Below are 27,346 nucleotides of genomic sequence, written 5' to 3'. Positions count from 1 at the left end.
AACTATTTACGGAAATCAGTAATTTTATCGACATTAAATGATATGTATTTAAATGTATTTTAAAAGTTTGAAGGTCTTTACAACAATTAAGCGTAAAGTCAAAACAAAATAATTAGACCCACACACACAATTGCAACTGAAAACATTTCTTTCGCAATATTTTTTGTTTAAACTTTTAAAAAGGATGTGCTTTTAAAATAAATTAAATTAATATCAATAACAGTTATCTTTCTAAAATGCTAATTATATGCTATCCGCAAGTGATTGATCATTTGTTAGACTTCCTCAAAACATATTAATAACAAGAAAACAAATGAAATCTCACGTTAAATGAAAAATACGGAAGCTATTGTATCAGTTAAATTTTAATTAAACCATAAAATAGTTTTATAGTTTAAAACAACAAAGACCCGTTACGTACATAATTAAATATTTAGAACTTTGACGACACGTGTGCGTATACGCAAAGTATAAGATACTGTTTCCGTAAACGTTTCACTGAAATTATAAAAAATAAATGACGCAATGTTTTTTAGAATAATTTGTAATTAATAGAATAGTTTTGTATCCTTTATCAAATGTATCAAGTAGGCATGTCCGTTTGCGATCTATTTTTTACTATTATTGGTTCTACGATTTAGGGTGCGCGTAAACTGGTGAATATATTTTTTTGTTTTGAAGTAACAAAATTTTAGTAAAATATTTAATAAGATATTTTTGAACTGAATTTTATGATTTTATGACTGATACAAAAAATGTGTTGTGTCGTTGTTGTTTTGTAAACTTTGCCCGAGTAGGTAAGTCGAGTAGGTAGTCATGTAATTATTTAGTAAACGCTGAAGTTAGTAGTTACGTTAGGAAACGTAAAACGACTCATGAATAAACATATGAAATACTAATGACATTTTTTCCACTCAAATTGAACTTTTCTTCATTTATTCTTTTCAAATAAGGAGAAACAAATTAACATTATTTTTTGTTTAAACATTACGGTACACATTAATTGTTTGAACAGACTGTAAACCAACAACACGGAACTAAAGTGTATTAGTAATCGAGTAATTCCTCGTGTTCTTGGACACCACTCCGCTTGACTGGGCGCGAACCTTTCATTGTCCGCGAACCGAAGCGCGTGAGCACTGACCGAGCTTCGTCACCACACCAACGGAATATCGTCACAATTCATATGGCAATAAAACTCATTTTACAACATCGTGCATTTAAATCTTATGACGTTCTTATAAGTGTAGCACTTTTATAATAATAGTACTTATGACTTAGTAAATCTCTTAGTTTAGGTCAAGCAAAAGCTACAATTGGCTAAGTACTAATATATTACTGGCACTAAAATTATTATTAAGCCAGTCTTATGGTTTTGCAATAAAAATAATGCTTTGAAGGCTGGTTGCTTTTGATAACTATTTTACTAAACAAAAAGTATATTTTTAACAAACGTAGCGCTTCTCTTGCGTACATAGTATATGAAGAGTCATACATGTCTTTGACATCGTCGCGCACTAGATACTTTGACCACAAAATTCTTTTAGTATGTAGTGTTTGACCGCCACGCTCGCGCCAAGGTCACTGTATTGATAACTGACATTGTTCTATCCAGCGAATATTATTTTATTACGTCTGAAATTGCCTTACCTTTTAATTATATCCGGTCAGTATAAATATAGCGGCGTGCGAGTCAAATTTATCAGTCGACCGTCTACGGTTTGAAGTGATCTAGTTCGTCAGAAAAAACACAGACCACGTTCAGAATGAAATCGATGGTGGTGTTATTCGCCCTTGCCGCCGTGGCGTGCGGCTCCCTGGTGCCGGCGCAGCCCCCGCACTACCCCGCGGTCGTGCTGGACCCTCACGGCCGCCCTCTGGACACCGCCGAGGTGATCAACGCCCGCGCCCTGCACCTGCAGGCTAAGGCCCTGGACGGCCACTACGCTCCCCTCGCGCACGCTGCCGTCGTCGCTCCCTACGCCCACTCCGTGGTCGCGCCCGCCGTCTACGCTGCCCCCGCCGCCGTGTCCCACCAGTCCCGTGTGGATGTGCACAGCAGCCCCGCCATCGTCAGCCACGCCGTCGCCGCTCCCGTCGTAGCGCACTCCGCCTACGCCGCTCCCCTGCTGGCTCACTCCGCTCTCGGCTACGCCGGCCACGGACACTACCTGAAGAAGCGCTCCCTGGGCCACCTCGCCTACGCCGCTCCCGTCGTCGCTCACGTAGCTCCCTCCGCCGTGTCGCACCAGTCCCGCGTGGACGTCATCTCTAGCCCCGCTGTGGTGTCTCACGCCGTCGCTCCCGTCGTGTCCCACTACGCTGCTCCCGTGGTCGCGCCCGCCGCTGTGTCCCACCAGTCCCGCGTCGACGTGCGCACCAGCCCCGCTGTCGTCAGCCACGCCGTCGCCGCTCCCCTCTACGCCGCTCACGGATACTCCGCTTACGGCGCACACGCTGGACTCCTGCACGCCGCTCCCCTCGCCCACGGCCACGCCTGGTGAAGAGTGAAACTGACGAACACCTAAGACTATGAACCTAAGATGAAGAAAATATATAAAAAAATATTTATAAAAATAAACAAAAAATTAAACCTGTAACCTGTTTTATTCCACGCAATCACCAAATTATGTACTGATATCTAAATTATACGTTAGTTTTACCAACGGCCCATTTAATATAGCTTTTTTTTTGCTTTAATATAGTATACAACTAGTTCTAGCGAATACAATTTTTTAGTTTGGACCCAAGAATAGGGTATTTGACAAGAAAAATCTGGTTAGTCCGTCAGACGGATTTCCAAAAAAATTATTGTTCACATTTTACTTTTGACTCGTAAACAAAAAAAATGGTATACACTGAAATAAAATCTCGTGCGACACTTACATACTTGTACGCTTTTTACCTGCAAGATGATGATGTTACTATTATATGTCATGCTTTTCATCATCTCAACTGAATTAAACTTTCTAGCTTTTCAATCAATATCTACACTAATATATAAAGCTGAAGAGTGTATTTGTTTGTTTGTTTGAACGCGCTAATCTCAGGAACTACTGGTTCAAATTGAAAATATATTTTTGTGTTGAATAGACCATTCATCGAGGAAGGTTTTAGGCTGTATACCACCATGCTGCGACTAATAGGAGCGAAGATACAATGGAAAATGTGAAAAAAAACAGGGCAGATTTAAATCATAACTTATATCTTCTTACCACGCGGACGACGTCGCGGGCAAATGCTAGTTATCTGATAAAATGAAAAATACGTAATCTATATTTTTCTGAATCCGGTCCGACGGACTACGTAGATTTTTTTAGTAAAATAACCTTTTGTTAAAGAATGGCTAGAGCTACTACTAGAGCTTTTTCTTATGCTAGGTCAGAACCGAGATTTCGCGGTAGACTGCGAAAGCGTTCCCGCTTGGCCCCCGTCTAAAGGAAGCGGGAAGCATTCCAGTGGTTTTAGCCGGTAGGAGTCCGGCACACCCCTTCGCCTTCCCCAGGGCGAAGGATGTCCATGAGGATTTCCACTGGCCAAAAAAAAAAAAAAGGTCAGAACCGAGATGTGATTTCCAAAGTGGCTACTAGCCAACTACAACAATAGTTTTTAATTGGTGGTATTCAATACTTTTATTAAAAAATAAACATAAATCGATTACTACCCGGTACCTTGACGAAACGAAACGAATTCATAATCATGCTGTACCTTGGTCCATATTTTTAACACTTCTTTGTATATAATTTTTAATAAACTCACCAACTAACACCTTTAATTTAATATATTCAAATGAACAAGAGTAAAGTGAAACCACGGCACCTAAATTATGATAATTATTGAAGACTGCTTGTACATCAGAATATATGAAAAGAGTATTGAACAATAGACTGACCTGTTGGACTAGTGGTTAGTTACCCTGACTGCAGGACAAATGTTTGTGTGATGAGCAAAATCATTTGTTCTGTATCTGTGTACTTTTTCTACATTATGTAAGTATTAAAAAAAAATGTTTATAGGTTGTCTTGTGCCCATAATACAAGCTTTGCTTAGTTTAACCAAATGGCGTTGTGTAAAGGTTGCGGAATATTATACAATCGGCCTAGCCTTTTCCCTACTATGTTGGGGTCGGCTTCTGGTCGTGGAATATTATATATTATATTTAAAAAATATCTCTAAGCTGCTGCTAGTGGTGTCAGCAGCACCATGTAATATGCGTAGCTAATGTTCTTCACGCAAAGCCCATCTATGTGACAGCCAATGCCGGTAAAAATATGTTCACCAAGCCGCCGATGCCTGTAAAGGTTGAAGAATTATAGTGATGTGAACCTCCCCCTTCTCAGCATAAATTTTAACTTGTAACATAAGAATGATCGACAATCTATTTCACTTAATTAACTTGATTACTGTACTAATATTTGAATAGAGATACTAGTTACCCCTATCATATAAGATACAAGCTATCCCATACGATTGATTTTTAGGGAATAAAAAAGGCGGTATAAAAAACAGATATTGTCTGATTCTCAGAGCTACCGAATATGTTGACAAAGTTTCATATGAATCGGACAAGACTTTTAAGGGGAGTTCAATTTTTTACACCGTGACACGAGAATTTTATGCACTTTAGTATTAATACTTTTCATACGTTAGAAGAAGTACTTACCACTATCAGATAGGATAATTTAGAAAAGGATAATACTATAGTAGAATGGACAGGTGTTTTTTGTGCGGTGTAGTACAGCAGTCTGCTTAGCCCAAAAGATAGCTCTTTCTGTTAAGTATGCTCTTCAAAAACCAAATTGATAGCTTTATTTTTGTTTTCATTTAAATAATATCTCCCGCTTTAAGAAATTGAATCCTTGTCTCGCGGGATATTGATGAAAAAGATAGTCTGAAACCACGAAGCTAGTTGCTGACACTGAGCTTTTATGCAACTGATGCAGCTTATTCATGACACACTTTTGAAAGTGCTTAAGAACTTAAGTATCAAGTTACTGCCACTGAATACTCAAAACAATCTCGATATCTTTACATAGAGAAAAGTAATTTATAACGCAACTATTAATCGTTTGGAAAGAACGCATCGTGTGATAGAAAAAAGTGTCCATGGACAGTTGCCGGCTAAATGAACCTGAAAAATTTAGGTTTAAACGAAGGTAATAAATATGAAAGAAGGCAAAGTATACAGTTTTGTGTGCTGAGTGTGTTGAACTAAAAATTGTGGGAAAAGCAATCACAAAGGCTGACCTCTCATTCCGCTTCGAGTGAATTTACTAGGCTAGAACATATCGACATCAACGATAGCAGAACTTTCCAAAAAGCATTAAAAAACATAACTTGCGTAAACTAAGTTTATGATTGTCAACGCTAAACGACAATTTTCTTGTATTTGAAATGAAAATTGTTGAAATTCTTCATTTCGAAAATATATTTCCAAGTGAAAGTATGTATTATTTTTTTGATTATGGAAGCATATTTATCGCAAATTTTTTTTTTTTGTTTTTGGTCCATTCATAATGTAGGTTCATAGGTATTAATTCCTAATCTCGACCAGAACTGATCCAAGGTACACATTTCCGACATACTGTTCCTTGACCGCCACACACGCACCGAGGTCATTACAACAACTAACATTCTTGAACAACGAATATTATTTCGTCTGAAATTGCATTACATTTAATACATATCCGGTCAGTATAAATATAGCAGCGTGCGAGTCAAATTTATCAGTCGACCGTCTACGGTTTGAAGTGATCTAGTTCGTCAGAAAAAACACAGACCACGTTCAGAATGAAATCGATGGTGGTGTTATTCGCCCTTGCTGCCGTGGCGTGCGGCTCCCTGGTGCCGGCACAGCCCCCGCATCATCCCGCGGTCGTGCTGGACCCTCACGGCCGCCCTCTGGACACCGCCGAGGTGATCAACGCCCGCGCCCTGCACCTGCAGGCTAAGGCCCTGGACGGCCACTACGCTCCCCTCGCGCACGCTGCCGTCGTCGCTCCCTACGCCCACTCCGTGGTCGCGCCCGCCGTCTACGCTGCCCCCGCCGCCGTGTCCCACCAGTCCCGTGTGGATGTGCACAGCAGCCCCGCCATCGTCAGCCACGCCGTCGCCGCTCCCGTCGTTGCGCACTCCGCCTACGCCGCTCCCCTGCTGGCTCACTCCGCTCTCGGCTATGCCGGACACGGACACTACCTGAAGAAGCGCTCGCTGGGCCACCTCGCCTACGCCACTCCCGTCGTCGCTCACGTAGCTCCCTCCGCCGTGTCGCACCAGTCCCGCGTGGACGTCATCTCTAGCCCCGCTGTGGTGTCTCACGCCGTCGCTCCCGTCGTGTCCCACTACGCTGCTCCCGTGGTCGCGCCCGCCGTGTACGCCGCGCCCGCCGCTGTGTCCCACCAGTCCCGCGTCGACGTGCGCACCAGCCCCGCCGTCGTCAGCCACGCCGTCGCCGCTCCCCTCTACGCCGCTCACGGATACTCCGCTTACGGCCATCACGCTGGACTCCTGCACGCCGCTCCCCTCGCCCACGGCCACGCCTGGTGAAGAGTGAAACTGACGAACACCTAAGACTATGAACCTAAGATGAAGAAAATATATAAAAAATATTTATAAAAATAAACGAAACATAAATCGATTTTGTATCTCACTTTACCTTAGAATGTGACAAATTATCATAAAAAAGTCAGAAGTGCTAAGAAGCTACCAATACATTAAAATCTTTACATTTTACCCGATTTGCTACAAAAGAGGTTCGGACTTCGGATCCAATTTTAAATGTTGGACAGCCATATAGAGTAAAATCAGATTTTTACTAAACATATAAGCTTACTAGTTGTATTTAAAAATATCTTAAAGGCATATAAAAACTTTCAGCTAATCGTAATTATTGGAAACTCAAAGCATTGTATATCTACTGAAATTTAAATACGTGCTGATTTCCTTGTATTTTTTTAGTCGGGCGATTCAAACCTGGATCCATTAGGTCTGTATGCATGATATATCTATAGTTGTAATTAAGCCTTACTTTCGAACATTGTTATAGTTTGACAGTTATGTCATTAGTAGGTTGTATGTTAAACTGGACTGAATTAACAGAAGTTTCTTAGTTACTTAATAAATGTCCAAAAATTGTGATAGGCCGATTCAAGCTTAACAAATAATAAATTGCACTAATTCATAAGCTATTTACAATTGGACACCAATGTTTCATATTAAATTTTTCCATCTATGTTAGCAGTGGACATATACACACCGTCAATAACCTTTGACTCAACATTCAAGTCACATGCACAAAGACATCATTCGTAGATCACTCAAAAGCTTGTCCATAGAGCTTGTCCTAATGGAACCCGCGACTCATCGCACTCAGACTCACTCAGTTTCCTTGGCGTATTGAAATTTAAACATCGTAATAAGCAATTTAAGTTCTTAATAACCCGCCGAAAAGAATATAGTACTATTTTATTTATATTTCTTTTATTATTTAGGCTTATTAAAATATTTTATTCGTCTGCACAACAGCAAATTAAACTATTTCCTCACAACTCGGTTAATTGTCCAATTGGTTAAAACAAATGAAGGCTTTGCAAAAATCGGCCAAGTTCAAATTATTTCGCAAGACTGTATTCACCGTTACCTACATGACTACATTTAACACACTTAAAACGCGTGCAAATAATATAATGGTTGCAAATATATACATTTAAACTAATTCTCATAATTAGCTTTCATAGTTCAACTAATAAGTTTGGAAACGAGTTCTTTTTATGAAAAAGACAATGATTTTATTTTTAAATGTTAACCTTGCAGTTTTTTTTATAATGCAAGGACATTATATTATTCATTGTCGCTTCGGCTACAGGAATGAATTTATTAAAATAATAGTAAATAGTAGTAATAGTATATTTAACTTTTAATGCTAATTGTATTACATACAGCCCTCTGGAACCTAGCGGTATTGCCAGAAATATATAACATTTTTTTTTTTTTTGTTTTCGGCTTGAGTAAAAAGGCTGAGGATTCCGTAAAATAAGCAATAGAAAAACTTTGCTGTGTTACACATTAATCCTGGGGTAGCTCAAATTTTATTTTACCCACCAACATATTATGTACTAGCTGTTGCTCGCGACGATTGTATCTTCGCTCCTATTAGTCGCAGCGTGATGTTATATAGCCTATAGCCTTCCTTGATAAAAGGTCTATTCAACACAAAAAAAAAATTCAATTCAAACCAGTAGATCCTGAGATTAGCACGTTCAAACAAACAAACAAACAAACTCTTCAGCTTTATATATTAGTATATATAGAGTATAGATTAACGTTTACCGCGCGGGCTGGTTCCATAACGGCCAGAATAGAGAATCGTGGAAGGATTTGGGGGAGGCCTTTGCCAAGTGGAACACAGTGGGCTAGATAAAAAAGAAAACATATGTATGACCGTACCAATAGTTGCTTGGCTCTATCTTTATTTTTTGTTATAGCGATATTTGTTGTTAAAAATATATACCTATACGTCAGTTGTGAAAATTTCAAACTGTCTAGCAATCACGGTTCAGACAATCTAGTCTAGTAGCAGACGGACGGAAACTTAGCGGAGTCTCAGTTATCTTTAAAAGCAAGGATTAGCCAATTATATGCATTTTACTCTTATTATTCACGATAAAAATAAAATCACAGAATATTAATTAAATCACACACAGAGAATAGGATTGACAGTGACAGACAGCATTGAATAGGTCAGGTTACAAAATAAGCCAATATGCAAGTAAAAGAAATGAACTTGGTAAAGTAATAAAACAGGGCAAGTATTTATAAATAGAATTTTTTATTTGTCTATTCATTTTAATAAATTATCGATTAAAACGAAAACTACAAAGTTATCGTCGAATCTCAGAATCGCTTTACCAATGCGCGGCGTTCAGATAATGAGGGGCGGTCCAGACGGCAGAGTGAGCTACCGGGGCGTAGTGAGCCACAGCAGGAGCGGCGTAAACCGCGGGGGCGGCGTGAGCGTAGGTAGCAACCACGGCAGGCTTGGAGATGACGTCAACGCGGGACTGGTGAGAGACGGCCGCAGGCACGGCGTGGACCACGGGAGACACGTAGTGAGCCAGAGAACGCTTCTTCAAGAGGTGAGCATGGGACAGAGCGAGTCCAGCGTGAGCGCCGTAAGCAGAGTATCCGTGAGCGGCGTAGAGGGGAGCAGCGACGGCGTGGCTGATGACGGCGGGGCTGGTACGCACGTCAACGCGGGACTGGTGGGACACAGCGGCGGGCGCGGCGTACACGGCGGGCGCGACCACGGGAGCAGCGTAGTGGGACACGACGGGAGCGACGGCGTGAGACACCACAGCGGGGCTAGAGATGACGTCCACGCGGGACTGGTGCGACACGGCGGAGGGAGCTACGTGAGCGACGACGGGAGCGGCGTAGGCGAGGTGGCCCAGGGAGCGCTTCTTCAGGTAGTGTCCGTGGCCGGCATAGCCGAGAGCGGAGTGAGCCAGCAGGGGAGCGGCGTAGGCGGAGTGTGCTACGACGGGAGCGGTGACGGCGTGGCTGACGATGGCGGGGCTGCTGTGCACATCCACACGGGACTGGTGGGACACGGCGGCGGGGGCAGCGTAGACGGCGGGTGCGACCACGGAGTGGGCGTAGGGAGCGATGACGGCAGCGTGCGCAAGGGGAGCGTAGTGGCCGTCCAGGGCCTTAGCCTGCAGGTGCAGGGCGCGGGCGTTGATCACCTCAGCGGTGTCCAGAGGGCGGCCGTGAGGGTCCAGCACGACCGCGGGGTGGTGCGGAGGCTGCGCCGGCACCAGGGAGCCGCACGCCACGGCGGCAAGGGCGAATAACACCACCATCGATTTCATTTTGAACGTGGTCTGTGTTAAGAGATTCGACGATATACAAGATCACTTCAAACCGTGCAACGGCTGACTGATACTTTTTACTCGGTGCTGGACTCTTTTATACTCTCAGCGGTCAAATTAAAAGCCGAGTACATACACGGTTCATAATTTCTCGATCTGAAATTATATTAGGTAGTGAATAGCAATGTCAAGTGTCATTACGAAAGTAATCAGCCTTGCGCTAAGGTAGTTTTGCGTAGTGGTTAATCATGCTTCCGACACGGCAGCCGCTTGTCTCGGCAATAACATTCATCGTCATTAATGACAACTCATGAATGACATATAGGTACGTCAACGTGAGAAAAAACAATTCAGATTCAAAAATGTGTTGTGATTAGTATTTAGTTCACATAAGGCCTGTTTCACCATCGCCACATAAGTTCCTGATAAATTACTTGACAGATTTTTTCATACAAATAATGTCGAATTTTTCAATTTATCTGCCAGGTAGCGGCTAATCAGTGATTGTGAAACAGGCGCATAGTAACAAAGTGTAACGCTTACAAAACCCTAAGATACACTTACGTCATTGTTATCCTGTTTGACTTTCACTTACCTCGCCTATATTACGTTTAGATTTGGCTTTTGTCTGTGAGGTGTGTTATTTACGGTTTATTTCAGAGTTATAAAAATAAATTACTAGCAAATATGAATATTTTTCTATATATTTTAATTTATCAATTAATTCTTGGGGACCAAAGCCATCCAATTTCTTTTGTTACATGGGCTTGCTAACGACATTTCATTTGTCCGTATCTAAACAAAAATTTGACACATAGTAACGATATTATTAGCCTAAATTCGAATACAGAGATATAAATCTATCCAAGAATGCTAAACAGGATACGAACAAGCACTTTATTTCCTCTGGCCTTTCCAAATACCAAGTCCATTTATAATTTCTAGCCTGTAGTATCCTACAATCACTGCATATTATTTAAATCACATGAAAATTAACAATATTTACACCTACTTACTCTGTTATGTGTTAAATCAATAAAAGCTCTAAAGTTTTCTTTGTTTCATATTAAAGACAGTGTTGACTAATGGAGTGAAAGGGAATAGTATGTAACTTTTTTTATAATTTAGTATCAACTATACAACTTAAATTGTTATAGTTAAGAGAACATAGAGGAAACGCTCATCGTATTGCTTGAGTGTATTGAAATGAAAAGTCAAAATCGCGATACTTGTCAAACAGGAATGTCATTAGTATGAATTAAAAGTTTACCATTTTTAATTACGCTAATACGATGTCGCTAACATTGTCTCGTCCCTCTGCACAGATAATTTAAATGCCTTATTGGTGAAACTCACGTAAAATAGTTCTAATAGATTTAAAAGTTTTTATATTTCTCTCCTAATCTTGCTTTCATTCATACACTGTCAAATAGGAAGTGGAATATAGTCGGCCTTGTCTTGTACTTTATACATAGATCACCATAAACGTTCATACCTATGTACGCAGGACCTTTCGAAAATGTGTAGGTTTATACACCTACGTGCAATTGGGGACTATTAGAATTATATGTTGATTGCTTCCTAAATAATTTTGTCAACTAGATTTATTATGAGTACATAAATTTTGTACGTACGTGTTTGAGAATTTCGTTAATTAAGTTCCATTTCTGCACGTTTTAAACTTAAATTAATATTTGTTAAGAAGAGTTTAGGCATAGCCAAAGGTTTATAAAAAAAATGTGCGCTTTCTCGACTTTGCGTATCCTTGCACCAGAAGCTACTCTCGATTTCGGGAACAGCGTACCTATTTCTTTTAAAAAATAAGCTTATCAACTAACTTGACACCACGGTATTATATCTTATACATATATCCAGCAAAATAAACTTTGATAAATATTTTAATATACACACCTATTATGTATACATATTTCGTGTATGCAGATATTTATAAGGTGATCCGTTAATGACGTAACTAATGAATCTATTAACAATATTAGAAACACTCTACTGCGTTCTCTGCCAAATAATAAAATTAAATAAGACAAGACAAACAAACCAGACTTAAAGTAAATAATACCAGTGGCCATAAATTTATCTAAATTAATTTGTTACCTATCGGTAACAAAATTAAACTAAAAGTAACAGGAAGCAATACACCAGCAACAACCATTTAAGTTTTCATGAACATGCATGTAATCTGTTTCAATTCGAAACGCATGATACCTCCGGGTGCTAAACGCAGTGTTAGATAGAATTAAACACCAAATCGATTAAAATATATAAAACTTTATTTCATTCGGAACAAAATTATACATATAGTTTTATAAAGCTATTTTACCTAAATAACAAAATTCGGATCCTATTGCTTTTCGATTACCAGTATGAAGCATAAACAGAGGGAGCGTAGACGGAAGGTGCGTAGACGGAGCGAGCTTCGACAACAGGAGATAAGACTTGATGAGCGACCACAGCGGGTGAGGAGTGCACATCCACACGGGACTGGTGGGTGACAGCGGAGCCACCGGAGTACACAGTGGACACAGGGACCACGGAGCGAGCCTCCACCACAGCGGGGACCACGTGCTGGGCAAGTACGGGCGAGCTGGCGACCACGGCTGGGGAGTGGTGTACGTCCACGCGGGACTGGTGGGACACCGCCGAAGCACCGGAGTAGACAGCAGGGGCAACCACCTCAACCACAGGCTCAGACACCACTGGCGTGTAAGATGTTACTACTGCGGGAGATGAGTGCACGTCCACACGCGACGTGTGGGACACGGCCGCCGGCACGGAGTACGCCAGGACTGATCTCTTCTCCGCACTGGGGGCAGCCACGGCCGCGGCGACGAGGGCGAACAACACCACCAAGGAATTCATCTTGAACGAGGTCTGTGTTGGGATCCGATTGAGGACGATCACTTCGTACCGATCTCGGCAGACTGATGACCGGCAGAGATTCGTCTTGCTATTTATACGTATGATAATAATCTACGTATGAGTATCCGAGTTTGATATTTGGGCGTCTAGGAATACAAAACCGACCGTCCTTGTCTTGTCGCCTAAATCTGAAGGTCGAAAAAGGTCGCGTTGTCAGTACAGTTACGCCCAATGTAGGTATGTAATGTGTAATGGTAGGCGATTTTTAAATTTAACAAAGGTGTCTTTTCGATGGAATAATGCTAAAACACAATATGAAAACTCGTTCTGATCTAGAAATATTTTATTACGTCAAGGGCGAGCAATATCCGCTTCATATCCGCAATTAAGAGGTATTGACAGGTTGTTATACTCTACAAAACGTGATTCAAGTCTTAAATATTAATTTGACATTATACAGTGTACAACTAAAGATTTTAATTTAATTAATTAAAACGACATTCTTCGACTATGTTAATAAATAATGCTAATGTAAATATACAGACATGTGAAAAACAAAGATTTAAAATTAGCTTAATAATAATTTATTATCACGCGAGATTGCGTCTTTAGAAACTACCAATGGAAATGGATCGAGTGGCGATGGCCTTTCGTTGACAGATATCGACGAGTAGTCAAATAAATGCGAAATAAGATCACTGATAAAGAAGCATTACAATACCATTACTATTAATGCATGGACAATAAAGGCATAATGCTCTCTTGATAATCCAAGGGCTCTTAATATTTAACTATATGTATTACAAAAAGGTCGGGTCTCAGGAATTCGTTTTCATTTTTCCCATCACTCTTGCAATTGTTTTTGTAAAGATAAAAGGAGGCTTCATATGGTATTCTTTGTACCGAAAAGTTATTGATGTACCTATTATAGTAGTATTTTGAATTTGATTTTGATTACAATTATATGTGTATGTTACAATATTTACTGAAATCTTGATTTTTTTCTGTAACAGCAACAAAGGCAAGGAAGGCAAGGAAAGAATATCTTACTATCCTTTTGACTTGTTGTTCTGTACCAATGAACAGAACAGTTTGATCACTGAGTCTTATTTTTTTTTATTAATTCCCTCATATCCTTCTTTTAAAATTTAAAGTTTGCAGATTAAATGTGTAGGCACGAAGCGTGATAAAACGTGAAAAGCCTTAATAAGAGAGGAATTACTGGATGCTGCTCTACGATTTAATATGATAAGTTAAAAAGTAATGAAGTAAACAAAATGATGCAAAAATATAATGTACACATTGATGACTTACACTGTAAAAATTTAGTCCTATTAGCACCTTAATTTTTGTAGAGTTCTGGCAACAAACAAGCGGATCACGAAGTAGAATTGGCATTTCAAACTTGTACCAGTCAAGACAAACCCCAGATATCTTCAGATCAGCTAATGGTATCAGCCGTTTTTATTCTTTTTACATTACATATTTACAAGATTTTAGATCTATACTTTAGTTTTAAGCGTAAGTTCTTTAGTTTTAACTTTATTTTGATTCTCCAACATCATTTTAATAAATAAATTGGGCACATTGCTCAATATTAAGTAGTGCTTATTTCCGAAGCACGCTTTATAAAGCAACCACTGAAAATAAGCAAATTATAAAGTGTATTTTAAAATTACGCCCTCTGTCGATCACAAGCCACACTAATTCAAACTTAAGCAACCGGTTCAGCAAACGGAGCGTAACTTCGATTTAAGGCCGCGTTGTTCGGAATAAGGCTTTGTAGATTCGTTAAAACTTAATATTTTCACGCTAGATGTCGCTGTTACAAGTATCAAAGATGAACTTAATGGACGAGTTTATGGAGATCACATATTTTGTTTTCTAGCTTTTAGTAGATGTAGGTTCCCATGCAAATATAGTAAACAATAATTTATTACCTCTACGCCACTATTGTCTTGGACATTCTCTATGGGAAAGTATGGTACTGGCATTTACCTGAACTCTTTCTTTTCATTATATTCAGATCAGCATGGGAATGTGAAAAATAGCATCTGCTAGTGAGCTATTTTAATCAGTTCATCAGTATTATTTTTGTCATTGTGTTCAACTGTTATGTAAAACTTTCTCTGCGATGCAATGTTGGTCTCATGCATGACAATCAAACGTCCTACGTATGTCCCTTATTACGCAGTTCTTTTAAACTGATGGCCTTTACGAATGGGCACATTTTTATGCTTATGTTATGTTTGCTTGCCCAAATGTTTTACATACATAAACGGAACCCTAGTACGTTAGCACCATGACAGATATTTTTTATTTACAGATGCTGTATTCCTGTTACCAGTTTAATGAACAACCGATATTTCCTTGGCAGAAGTTGTTAGAATAAGCATCACATTAATTTTGAATTAGAATTCTATGTTGCCTTTTCTAAAGTCCGAAATGGAATCTTAGCTGAAATAATTCCTCTAATTTTTATATTTTATTTAAGTCCTTAGATACTAATCAAGCCGTAACAGTAACATTTTTTTTCGGATTATCCAATTACATTATTTAAAATATTTAGGTTTAATTGCCTAAATGTAACGTAAACCAGAATTCCGTCTGAATAATTTGAAAAATGCACAACAAAACAAGATCAAACAGTTTTTCTTGGAAAGGAAACCGTCCAAAGGCTCAACAGGGATTTTTCAATAGCCTATTGTCTTAGAACGTTATTTATAGCTGTAGTATTAATAAGTCTTTGTTACAACTTTCCTTAAATAAACCTACAAAAAAACCCGTCGCCGGGTGCGTGCAGCATGAATGGGAGTCCTTGGAGCGAGCCTTAGGGAAGCCCAGAGTTACGTGGCAACGTAATCTAGGTCATCGATTTAATTTGGACATAGAAATCTGTGAGACGTGTTACTACTACATTTTTTGGCACTCTATGTAGGTATGCCTTATACTTGCTTTCTTGCAGTTAATGTGTACATTTTTGTTTTTTGTTATTTTTACGTAAAAAAATCAGCGCAAATGAGCCCCACTGAACTTGCTGCCATCTCTTTGAGGTGAGTGTGGAACACAAACGTACCGCCTGGAGCTCAAGCGTGCCGCTTCGCATCGGACACGGGCCTGGGCCCCAATTCTGCTATTTACAATGGCCGATGAATTAATGAAATTTGGTTTAAAATGACAATTTTAGTATTCTCTTAAGATTTTTTCTACACAATAGTTGAAAATTCAGTACGGGATGGTACACTCAAGGTCAATACAATTAACTTCCAATTATTTATTGGCAAAATGCTTAAACGAATAGGAATAATTTCAAATTTAATCCAACTGCCATTCATTTATCGGCCGTTATAAATAGCAGAATCGGGGCCCTGGACGTGGTTAGGTGGTGAGCTATCCATCACTCACAGTTCGTAGGCCCGCCTGAAACGAGAGTCACCAAGTAGCTCCTAACGCCCAAGGCATCTCACCTTTGCTTGTTGAACTTTACGTGTTGAAAATATATATATTTATACGTCAACTTCATTTATTAGTAATGCTGAAATGAAATTATTTTATCTTAAACTATTCCTAATGCAAGTAATAATAAGGACTCTGTAAATAATAACACATACTTTCTGCGTCCGTCTTAAAAGTTTATTTACATGCAAGTTAAGAAAGGTGCACAACTGCAACTGTTACGCAAGTTTTTTTATATCATCCTTGCGTAACCATAGCAATCTTACTGTTACATTAAAAAAGTGACTTTATATTCATATTAGGATAGGTCAGTTTAACGCTCTATGCATTCTGTAGTATACATTTTGTACCGTTTGAACACGGCTCCATAGCATCTTTTGTTCCGACAAAATCGGAGTTGGCCTCGCGCGCGGCTCGCTGCAATAGCAAACGCAATTCGGAAAACCCAGGCCTTGCAATATTCCCAGTAATTTACCAAAACATTCAATATTTCATGAGTAATTTATAACTTGATTAGCTACCTAAAATTATTGTTTGGAAAACCCAAGGAAATGGTAAAATTCTAGTGCAGTAGTTATTAGGCGCTATTAAATCTAGATTTCTTCATAATTGATCGGCTTTATTATTCTCCAAAAGGAAGTATTAATTCGGTAAACGATTATTTCCGATTACGACCTAAGACCAGCTTATGTCAAACGGACATTAGTATTAAGTTATTTTTAAACATGATATCAAACTCGGAGATACGATTCAAAACGTTGTCGGACTTGAAAACTAAAAGCAGACGCAACCGATGAAGTCATTGATCTTAGTTGCGTAACAGTAAGCCAATCTGTAGAGATGCGATAAAAAATGTAAACAGCATGTACTAAGGTTCTTGCACTCCCACCGCGAGGTCTTAAAGCGGAACCGTCCCATCGTGGGATAGGGATGCTGCTATAGGCAGTGTAATGCGCCATCTCGCTTCCTCAATAACAGCAGTCAAACATTCAGAGCCTTTAGTACAGACCTTAGTTATGTCAGTCAAACCACACTCGTCCACCGTCCGATGGAAATGACGTCACAAGTTCGTCGCACTCTCTGTTTACAACTTCGTACTTTGATTGATCGTAGAAAGAAATAGTTCTCGTATTTCATATGACGTCTGCACCTATATACATAGTTAAGTGAGCGCAAGACATTTCTTCATTCATAACGCTACCCGTGTGAAGTAACCGCGAAATGACTCATTCTAACAATTATTTACAACTTACGAGGGGAATTATGAAAGTCATTTTATTCTTATTCAGATCTGAACGTACATCTTTCTAATTGTGCTCGGTAGCATTAAATGATTAATTGTATTTTATTTTTGTAATACGATGAAGAGTATTTTAATACATTGCATGTAACCAACACTATTCATGCAATCTCGTAGGTAAAATATTTAGTAACACATCTTAAAAAGTTAAATTAATAAACTATAAATATGTATGGTTGTATGATACGATTTCACACGAAATTCTTCGTATTTGATCGATTGTGGCCAAATATGTTGGAAACAATGTCAGTATCGTGTTTCATACAAGTACTATAAAATATAAAACCTGTTTCTTTGCCAATCAATAAATATTTGACCAACTTAGGAGTTGTAAGTTAACTAGGTCTTTGGTTTTATTTATGTACTAGTGAAAAAATAAATAAAATAATTAAAGTATGGCCATAATGAAGTGAAATTACAGTCGCGGTTCAAATAAATTGTATTTCTTTTTTCTTGTGTGTGTAGGATTATATTATATTTTAAGTTAGTATTTTTAAATATTAAGTTTTATAACTTATAAAACTTCAGTAATACTTGTTTCAGTTGAGTTTAAGTAAAACTAAAGTATATCGTTAGAAGCTAAACGATCTTGATTCACACATCATTTCTCAATCAAAACTTCTGAGAAGTGAGAAGCATTCTGTTTTTTCCTCAACTCAACAGGCCAAGGACAATTGTTTTAAACGTAACATTTACTTCAAAGGAATACTGGAATCCCCAAACACTAAATATTATCATAATTTATTTAAATTATTATTATTCCTTAAGAGCGAATAATAATAAAAATCTGTAAATAGCTGTAAAAAAACTTTATAATAATATATTTTTTGTCGTTTTGCCTTCATAGACATAACACAAATATAACCTAATAAAATTGTATTGATAAATTAGCAGCATGATTTAAGGTGATATAACGTACACGTAATTTTCATAACACACGTAAGAACTGAACTAACGTATTGCTGAAGCATAACATCTTGACTTACATTCGCGATCTAAATGTTTCATGACAAATCGTATGATTTTTGGCATTTTTCTATATAGCCTTGTGATGAATGCTCAAACCATGGAACTTTGGAAGAAGTATTCTTATTATTCATAGATTACAAGGGGTGATAGGTTATGCACCTTTTTAATTCTTAACATTCTTATTACCATAATAAAATAATTCAACCACCTTTTATTCAGATGACATTTACCGATAGGGCCTATTCACATACATAATTTCATCCCAAGTACATTCTAACATTTGGCAACAAACCAGCGGCATGTTCATTCAATCACCATCGTAGTCATAAAATTGGTTCAGCGAACTCTTGCGCAAGTGTTGGGCAGCGTCAGCGTGCGTTGCGCCGGCGCAGGTCCGGCTTCGCTGGAAAGCCCCTCTTGTGCAAGCCGCTGGTGCACCAATGTTCAACGGCGTAAAAAATAACCCCCTTTTTGAATAGTAATGATATGTCGTTATAAAGAAACTGTTTTCTAGCAATACTATCTTTCTGATAATGGTTTAAACTATGCGAGGTTAACTATACGAGACCTAAGACAAAAAATATTTCAGTAGGAAAGCATTTTTATCTTAACTCAAACTCACTGCATTTGAGAGACATCATCAGCACAGAAATTGAAATGCCTTACAATCTTTCAATGAGTAAATAAGAATTATCACCACATTAATTAGGTACTGAATGAGTTGCCTGGTTGATACAACTATAATAATAATAATTCTATGAACATCACAACAATGCACCTTTTATCACGTAATAGGCTAAAGTCTACGTTTATGTATACCTGAAGCAAGTAGACAAAATTGATCCTTGAAGCAAATCATATTGCTTACCACACAAAGAACTTATGTAACATATTAAGCACAATGGGTGACAAATGTCGCATAAAGTCAGATGTTACATCACGATGAGACTAAAGGCTGATTTAGACGATGCAGCGATGGTACAAATGTCGTACACGTAGCGATGCATTGACAACGCTGGTATAGGTTTTTTGATACCAGAGCTATGTGGCTCTGCAATGTATTGCAACTAGCACGAATGTTTTCACGTCGTCTGAATGAGCCTTAATTCTTGACGCGTTGAACTCTTTTGTACTGGCGTATTATCTGCCTAAGGTTTTGTATGCACGGGCGACTGTATGTTATTAAATCGTATTGTTTACATTAGTATGATTTAAGTATGAAATATCGCAATATTTAATGCAAACAGTATTGTGGTAATACTAGAACACATAAAATTGGAAAATCATTATTATTTTAGCTTTTACTGTGATTCAAAACCAAATCATAAAACATCATTTTCTTAATCATGTAAAAACTGCAATATTTATTATAAAATCAAAACTGATTTTCATTAAATAATCAAAATTGCAGATTAGCAAACGTTAATTTATATTAAACTAGCTGTTGCCCGCGACTTCGTCCACGTGGTTAGAATTTTCCCCGTTTTTTTCCACATTTTCTATTGTATCTTCGCTCCTATGGTCTATTCAACACAAAAAGAATTTTCAAATCGAACCAGTGGTTCCCGAGATTAGCGCGTTCAAACAAACTCTTCAGCTTTATTTATTAGTATAGAGTATAGATATACGCGTAGCTTTTCTGCGAAACCAAGATATTCTCCACTTGATTATTATTAAACATGAAGTATAAATGTAAATAGAAATTTTATGCGACGTTTTATTTTCAAAATAACCTATCGTATAAACGTAAGCCAATGTTATATTGAAAAAACTCACATCTCGAATGACCACAGTCAGTTTATAAATCATCATATAATAATCATCTTAATCTCGTTGTTTATAGACTCATCTTCAGACGAATTGAAACTGACGTTGGTTTCGTGAATGAAGAGGATTGTAATAAAAATACGTTTTTTACGAGAATGGGTAAGTTGTGAACTGGGCCATCGTGCCTTAATAGAAAACTGTGGTCCTGAGAAAGTGGCTTATTATCTTGATATGGAAGGGTGAGCTCCAACGACGTGGGCGGCTTGTTAGATAATGTTTTGCTCGTGTTGCAAGCGTTCTGTTTTTGTTTGTACACAACCAAGGATCGCACCAAAATACAGTAGGCTTGTACGAAATTATCCTTTACTCAACACATGTTGTCAGTCTGTTTAAAGATACGATATGATAACTATTCATGAAAAGTCAGATAAACAATCTACGTACAAAGTTATTTGAGGAGAATTGCTTTCAAGTAAACAAACATGTAAATAAAACATATAGATATAAGGGTTATGACTACTAATTGACCAACAGATGTTATTAAGAAATCATAACAGTTTGAAGATCTTGGAGATCCGTGTCACCGATACGGCTAGTAATTGATCGCACATCCGATTCCCCATACGTCTAATTTAACAAGTTTTATACTTGATTGTTTGAATAAGTCATTTTACATAATTTCAAAGGTTTTTGTGTCAAATGCACGAATCTTGCACTTATTGAATAATACATTTCCAGCATTACAAATTGTTGCTTCAGAAAGATTTCAGTATTTTAAAGAAGTCTGTTCTTATTGCCTTAGTACATGTGAAGCACATAAATGTTCTACTGTATATCATAAATGACATCACTTTATGTCAGCATTCAGCTTACGTTAACAATAAAGATCCGCTAAGTCGACCTCAAAAACCCATATTGCCAAATTTCTACTCGGAACATGAATGAAACTAAGGGTTGATCAATGTTATCGTGGACGTCATCACCGGTACCTAGATATCGAAACGACAGCCTCTTAGCGATAAAAAGTAGGTAATATCAATGGACAGTCGCTGGTGTTGCAGTTTCGTGGTAGGAGGCTGCGTCAATCGTCTTACAAAATCGGTCCGCGTGCATCTTTGCGTTGGTCGAAGTATAAAGCGTCGTGGTGGTAGAAGTGGAAGTCATTCGGACGCAGACAGTGCGCCGGTACACTTGTGAATAGTTAAATACATTTATAGTTTAAGTGATAAAACAACGAGTGAACAACTAAAAGTAAGTTGAAGTGCTTGCGTTAATAAATCGGGTTCGTTGGGAACACAGGATTTGCGGTGACGGATACTACACGCGGCTCTCGGTATCATAAAATCCCGATCATTGAAATTTCTCTTCCATCTATATCCGAGAAATGCGAAACGATTCATCAGATAAAGATAAGATAAATTCAAGTTGTTAATCACGCATCACGCTTCGTTATTAGCAAATTTTTATTATTATTTTACGCGTTAAAATTAAACAAATACTTTGTCAAAAAATAATTGAAACTATTTTCAGTAATACCCATCGTCAATTTTAACTAATAAATCCTAATTAAATGACATTCGACACGGTGAAATAACATAATTTGCCAGTTTTATAAAATTGCCATATCATAATAGATAGTTTCCCGAGTAAATGATCCTCGCGTTAACTTTCACTTTCCGGCGTCGACTCGTGCGCCGGTGTCCGCATCTCAGGAATATGTAAAACATTGCATAACATCAAAACCATGTCATATTATGCATGCTTTGCCAAAAAGATTTCCTTAAATGTGATAGTCAGAATCGCGAATAAATTGTGCTAGTGTAAAAGTTAAAAAACTTAAATTATGTATAACTGTATTACAAAATACAATAACATCAGGATTTTCACTTATTCAAATCTGTAAATCTTTAGTTTTTTATCATTAAATAAAACCAAACTGTAATTTGAGATTGAACTCCACATTTTTAAATGTCTAATAATTGCGGGTTGAATAATGGAATTGAAGAAGATTTTTATGTTTTGAACAAAAAGTTAATAGATACATATATAATCGCGCTCCTGAATAAGATTCTTTGTATATCTATAGGTAGATACGCTCGCATCAGCATCTCATCGCGATACTATCAAAATGCATTTCCTTTCGTTGCACGCCTCTTATCGGTAATCAGTTTATCACTTCATAAAACTTACAAAATACGGAAACATTAAACGAGAAAAATTAATAGGTTATGTTGTAACGTATTGCATAAAACAAACAAGATACAATAATATCGGAAGTTACATAAATTATCGACTGTTACCGAATTCGTGACGCATAGCTTGAGACGCGTGCGGCCTACGAACGGGCCTTTTGTGCCAGTTTTGGACAACACCACGACACTGACACCGATATTTGACTTTCTTTCATAATAAAAACAAAAGCTGACCTCAATCACGTGTAAGGATTTCTTTGGGCTAGGCTAATGTCATACGTCTTGGCCAATGAAGATCAATTACATTTTAAACTATTTTTTTGTGCAATGCGATTTAAATGTCAGAGTTGATACGTATAATGTACATTCATTTAGAAAAGTAAACATCGTGTGAGAGTGCTTTCGCGGACCCACGCGTACCAATGACCGCGCAGCCGCAGTGCTGCGCTGTTATGGAGCCTTACATAACCACAGTCTGCGAAAGTAAAAGTGATTCTTCGCCTACAGTTTCGAAACAATGACTTGCTTTACAAAATAAGGATCAAATGACATCAGCAATTTAGAGGTTGGTTTGGTTTTTTTACAGAGATGCGGTGGTTAACGGTTACCTTTTTATTACTACCAATAATATTCGCCTACGCGACAGCTGATTGGTCATGGGGCGCAGATGCGGACTCCAAGCCCAGCGAACAAGTGGAGCAAAAAGATTCGACTTTGTTGCAAGGAGAGCAGATACCCGAGGCCAAGGAAAGAAGTTTTGAGTCCAACAGCACTGTTCTTGATGATATTGTTGATGAATTAGTAAGTGGTAAACAAGGCAGAAGTCTTGGTGGTTTCGACGATGTGTACAGCGAACCCACGATTAAAGACGCTTTAGAAGCTGGCGATAACGCTGAAGCAAGAAACCTGATCAAAGGACGGCTGTGTACCCTAGGCCTTATACAAGTAAGTTAATCATAAAACCAAATTCGAGGACCTATTAATTAATGGATATAAAAATACTACATTTCACTAACTTATGTTTTATTTTTTGCAGTGCGAAGAAGAAGAAGTTCAAGAAAAACGCACATATCTGTCACCAGACGACGTTATTTACGCACAGCCTGTGGATATCAAGCCTATCGGAAAACCTATTGCTTCAATTCCGATTCGAGGGCCCCCGAGAGCTTATGGACCTCCTCAGCCTATGCCATACCCACCGCGGCCACAAAAATATCCTCCTAAAAGAGTCGGATACGGAGGCAATTCAAGACCTGGTTTCTCAGACAAGTACGGTGTAGCTGGCGGCAACTATCAATTTTCTCAAAGCAGTGGTATATACAATGCCCATGAGAGTAACTACGTAACTAAAGCACCCATTTATTCGAGTCAAGGACCATACGCTTACGAAAATACTAAACCTAATTTCAACAAAGGATCTTCTCAGTCTGGTTCAAAAACTGATTCTATTGTACAGCAACACGTTCATCACCATTACGTACACGGTGATGGTGACAAGGACCCAAAAGTCATAATTAAGCCTGTAGCAATTCCTGTTGGATCTGTGGGACACCTAAACTCACATAACAATGTTCATCAATCGTCTGACATTATAACGGGTTCAGGAGGTGACTTCAGTAGCTTTAGTTCAGGTGGTTTTAAGCCAATGTCTGGTGGATTTTCATTAGATAGTAGCAAGCCTATCTATGAGGCTGATACTGTTTATGGTTCGCAATACGGTCATAACGCAATCAATGGTGGATCTCATATTTTAACCCAAGGGTTACCTAACCAATTTTCAAACAACGCTTTCGAAGATCAAAAATATGGAAATAGTTTAGGTAATTATGCCTCACAACACAACGAATTTCATAAAAAAGAATTACACGTCGGTGGGTCTGTCAACAATCTCTACAGTCAAGGACCAGCTACGTTTGGACAAAATAATGGTTTTGGAGGAAGCTATCATGAAGCCAAAGCCCAAGGATTTGACTGCGTATGTGTCAACTATGATCAGTGCCCAAGCCAAGAAGTGATAGGCCGTAGAGATGATATTTACTTGCCCATAGACCCACGCAACAAAGGGAAAGAAGTAGTAGCATTAACTGACGAACAATTAGATAGTTTGAACAAAACTGATGCCACAGCCTCAACTTCCAAAGACTCAACAAACTCGACCGAATCCACATCGGAAGGCAAAAAGATTAGCAAACGTGAAGCTGATGAAGACACTGCTGCAGAAGCAACAAAAGAAATTGAACCGGTAAGTAAGCACTGGCGTATTTTGATAACAATTTAAGATTATTTATTGATAGGATCAAACGTTACTTAAGAACTTTACATAAAATGTTATAGCTTTTCTTCTAAATAACCATACTATTTACATCCCTTTCCATCCTACTCCTAGCACTTCTAAACACATAGGTAAATATAAAAAGATAGGAGCTCGGTATTGAGTTTCTGAGGGTACATTAATAAAAAATTGAGGTTGTGTATATGATGCGATGGTAAATGCCAATATTTTACGTAACAGTTAACAAAAGACATACTAAAAACTGGGCACTGACACATTTCTAACATTGGTTTAAATTCCGTTTAATGACATTAGTAAATATGACTGCAGCGCTTCCCTCGATTGCCCCTCTTCGGCGGCCACCACGGTATAGACTACAAACATGTGCAGCCCACGTTTGGTGTCTCTTTTGCCTTGCCCCCTGCACCTAATATGGCATCCAACTTCCACCCCTACAATCCTCATATCTCACCTTTCGGGCGATCTATATTTGCGGGTGGTATTAATTTAGGCATAGCCACTGTTAATCCACTTCTTTCTCTCCAAATCAGTAAAGATGAATACGGAGAAAAAGTTTATTCACCTCTTCTACACTTTCATATAACGCCCAGTCAACATAAAATAGATGCTTTAAACCATATTTTCAATGACAAAAAGTATTATCTCTTGAACAAGCACCTCCATTACCATACATTGCATCAACCATTGCAAGTGACGCCTCCATTGCACCCTGGGTACCCAGTACCAGCGCAACCTCCTCCTTACTATCACGGCCCACATTATCCACATCATTTCGGACCATCGCATCACTCACTTCACTCGCCTCATCCACTGCCACACCACATACCTCCTCTGCACCCTCCTCATCCTCCGCATCATCTTCATCGCAATGAAAACCCCATACATCATCCGCCTCATTACGAATCTCCAGTATACTCTCCTCAATACCCAAATTATGAAAATGATGACAACATTCGTGGACCTCCAAGAGGCTTCGATGAATACAATGAGGATGCCAGTGAAGGTTTTGACAGTGAGGATTACCCTTACGGTCAACAGAGGAGTTTAAATTCTAACTATGGATTGGCAAATGTGTCTCACAATGCTGATTCAGGTACTTACGCAAACCGGTTCGCCTATTCTCGTTCCCTTGACCTTCCTTTAAAATCTCCTGAGGCAAACCGGGGATACCAAACAGTTCGATTTCCTGACAACAGAAAGAAGAGGGAAATCAATGTAGAAAATATACCCTTATCAGTACAAGAGGTAACATCAGTTTCTTAAATGTCTAATTGTATTACGTTATTTTATTAATTTATTGCGACTTTAAGAAGCTTAGGCTTATAAATACAGTAGGCTAAATTTAATGTCTAAAACATTTATTTTGTTATAGCGTCAAGCATATTTCGGACGTCCTCCTGTTCAACAGTGTCGCCAAAACCAAGTGTGCTGCCGACGTCCTCTTCAACCGCAAGCGGCTAATAAAGGACAATGTGGTATAAGGCACTCTCAGGGTATTAATGGAAGGGTTAAAACTCCTGCTTACGTAGACGGAGAAAGCGAATTTGGTGAATACCCATGGCAGACAGCTATATTGAAGAAAGATCCCAAGGAATCGGTATATGTTTGTGGAGGAACACTCATCGATGGTCTTCACATTATGACAGCTGCTCACTGTGTTAAATCGTAAGTATTGGTTATGATAAAAACTAGGAAAATGTTAATCAATAAAGACTTGAATATACCTACTGCTAATTACTAAACGCTGATTTCTAACCATTTGTTTCTTTCACAGATACAAAGGATTCGAGCTAAGAGTACGCCTTGGTGAGTGGGATGTGAATCGCGACGTCGAGTTCTACCCATACGTTGAAAGAGACATCGTATCTGTCCACGTCCACCCATTATTCTACGCAGGCACCTTGGATAACGATCTTGCTATCCTGAAGATGGATCACCCTGTCGAATGGACCAAATATCCTCACATCAGCCCCGCATGTTTACCAGACAAGTACAGCGACTATTCCGGACAAAGATGCTGGACCACCGGATGGGGCAAGGATGCTTTTGACCATCACGGAAAGTACCAGAACATTCTTAAAGAAGTCGATGTACCAATAATTCCTCATGGCCAATGTCAGCAGCAGCTAAGACACACCCGGTTGGGCTACAATTACGAACTGAAACCAGGCTTCATCTGCGCTGGAGGCGAGGAAGGCAAGGACGCGTGCAAGGGAGACGGCGGTGGCCCTCTGGTGTGCGAGCGCAGCGGCACGTGGCAGGTAGTGGGCGTGGTGTCGTGGGGCATCGGTTGCGGCGAGCCTGGTGTGCCCGGTGTCTACGTCAAAGTAGCCCAGTACTTAGACTGGATCTCACAAGTCACTGGGAAATTCTCAAATTACTAGAATTAATATTTAATTCTTTTGAAAATTATGATAAGCTTTATACCGATATTTATTGTTAAGTATAAGATGTATTTAATATTTATTACTTTTAAGCTTTGGGTGGTAATACCTAGAGCATCCGAGTAATTGCAATATGCAGATTTTTGTATTGAATAAATGAAATCTTTTATAGAACTTATCATTATTATTCCTATCCGATACCTTACTGGCTGCGAATAAATAAAAACTTATAGCTAATC

At 38.8% G+C, this 27,346-nt stretch overlaps 5 protein-coding genes across 5 annotated transcripts; 4 read left to right on the top strand and 1 right to left on the bottom strand.

Moving 5' to 3' along the window:
• The first annotated feature begins 1,591 nt into the window (after positions 1–1,591).
• LOC113496224 (cuticle protein 16.5-like) lies at positions 1,592–2,596 on the top strand. Its single transcript, XM_026875389.1, has one exon. It carries the CDS (start codon positions 1,767–1,769, stop codon positions 2,502–2,504), a length of 738 nt encoding a protein of 245 aa, XP_026731190.1. The 5' UTR covers positions 1,592–1,766; the 3' UTR covers positions 2,505–2,596.
• Positions 2,597–5,512: 2,916 nt separating this feature from the next.
• LOC113496213 (cuticle protein 16.5-like) lies at positions 5,513–6,637 on the top strand. The gene has a single exon (XM_026875381.1). It carries the CDS (start codon positions 5,791–5,793, stop codon positions 6,544–6,546), a length of 756 nt encoding a protein of 251 aa, XP_026731182.1. The 5' UTR covers positions 5,513–5,790; the 3' UTR covers positions 6,547–6,637.
• A 2,171-nt stretch (positions 6,638–8,808) lies between these two features.
• Positions 8,809–13,124, bottom strand: LOC113499706. The gene is made up of 2 exons (XM_026884034.1): positions 12,247–13,124; positions 8,809–9,906 (listed from the first exon to the last, which is right to left on the bottom strand). The coding sequence occupies exons 1-2, from the start codon at positions 12,744–12,746 to the stop codon at positions 8,904–8,906; spliced, it is 1,503 nt and encodes a 500-aa protein (XP_026739835.1). The 5' UTR covers positions 12,747–13,124; the 3' UTR covers positions 8,809–8,903.
• Positions 13,125–20,863: 7,739 nt separating this feature from the next.
• LOC113496174 lies at positions 20,864–27,157 on the top strand. Its single transcript, XM_026875318.1, has 5 exons — positions 20,864–21,489; positions 23,017–23,375; positions 23,467–24,672; positions 26,096–26,388; positions 26,498–27,157. Exons 2-5 carry the CDS (start codon positions 23,019–23,021, stop codon positions 27,105–27,107), a joined length of 2,466 nt encoding a protein of 821 aa, XP_026731119.1. The 5' UTR covers positions 20,864–21,489; positions 23,017–23,018; the 3' UTR covers positions 27,108–27,157.
• LOC113496181 (uncharacterized histidine-rich protein DDB_G0274557-like) lies at positions 24,723–26,084 on the top strand. Its single transcript, XM_026875330.1, has one exon. The coding sequence runs from the start codon at positions 25,135–25,137 to the stop codon at positions 25,984–25,986; it is 852 nt and encodes a 283-aa protein (XP_026731131.1). The 5' UTR covers positions 24,723–25,134; the 3' UTR covers positions 25,987–26,084.
• Positions 27,158–27,346: the final 189 nt, after the last annotated feature.

The sequence above is a fragment of the Trichoplusia ni genome, chromosome 1 (genome assembly GCF_003590095.1).
Source record: "Trichoplusia ni isolate ovarian cell line Hi5 chromosome 1, tn1, whole genome shotgun sequence".
Classification (NCBI taxonomy): domain Eukaryota; kingdom Metazoa; phylum Arthropoda; class Insecta; order Lepidoptera; family Noctuidae; genus Trichoplusia; species Trichoplusia ni.
The sequence above is the reverse complement of the archived record's forward strand: the minus strand, read 5'-3'. Positions and strand labels throughout refer to the sequence as shown.

What these genes read in the sequence shown, in the direction of transcription:
- LOC113496224 (XM_026875389.1), top strand. Translation starts at nt 1,767, where the DNA reads ATGAAATCGATGGTGGTGTTATTCGCCCTTGCCGCCGTGGCGTGCGGC.
- LOC113496213 (XM_026875381.1), top strand. Translation starts at nt 5,791, where the DNA reads ATGAAATCGATGGTGGTGTTATTCGCCCTTGCTGCCGTGGCGTGCGGC.
- LOC113499706 (XM_026884034.1), bottom strand. Translation starts at nt 12,746, where the DNA reads ATGAATTCCTTGGTGGTGTTGTTCGCCCTCGTCGCCGCGGCCGTGGCT. An exon ending in TCTGTTTATGCTTCATACTG is followed by an intron (nt 9,907 to 12,246) that starts GTAATCGAAAAG and finishes GAAGTGATCTTG; the next exon opens with TATATCGTCGAATCTCTTAA.
- LOC113496181 (XM_026875330.1), top strand. Translation starts at nt 25,135, where the DNA reads ATGGCATCCAACTTCCACCCCTACAATCCTCATATCTCACCTTTCGGG.
- LOC113496174 (XM_026875318.1), top strand. Translation starts at nt 23,019, where the DNA reads ATGCGGTGGTTAACGGTTACCTTTTTATTACTACCAATAATATTCGCC. An exon ending in GTACCCTAGGCCTTATACAA is followed by an intron (nt 23,376 to 23,466) that starts GTAAGTTAATCA and finishes TATTTTTTGCAG; the next exon opens with TGCGAAGAAGAAGAAGTTCA. An exon ending in CAACAAAAGAAATTGAACCG is followed by an intron (nt 24,673 to 26,095) that starts GTAAGTAAGCAC and finishes ATTTTGTTATAG; the next exon opens with CGTCAAGCATATTTCGGACG.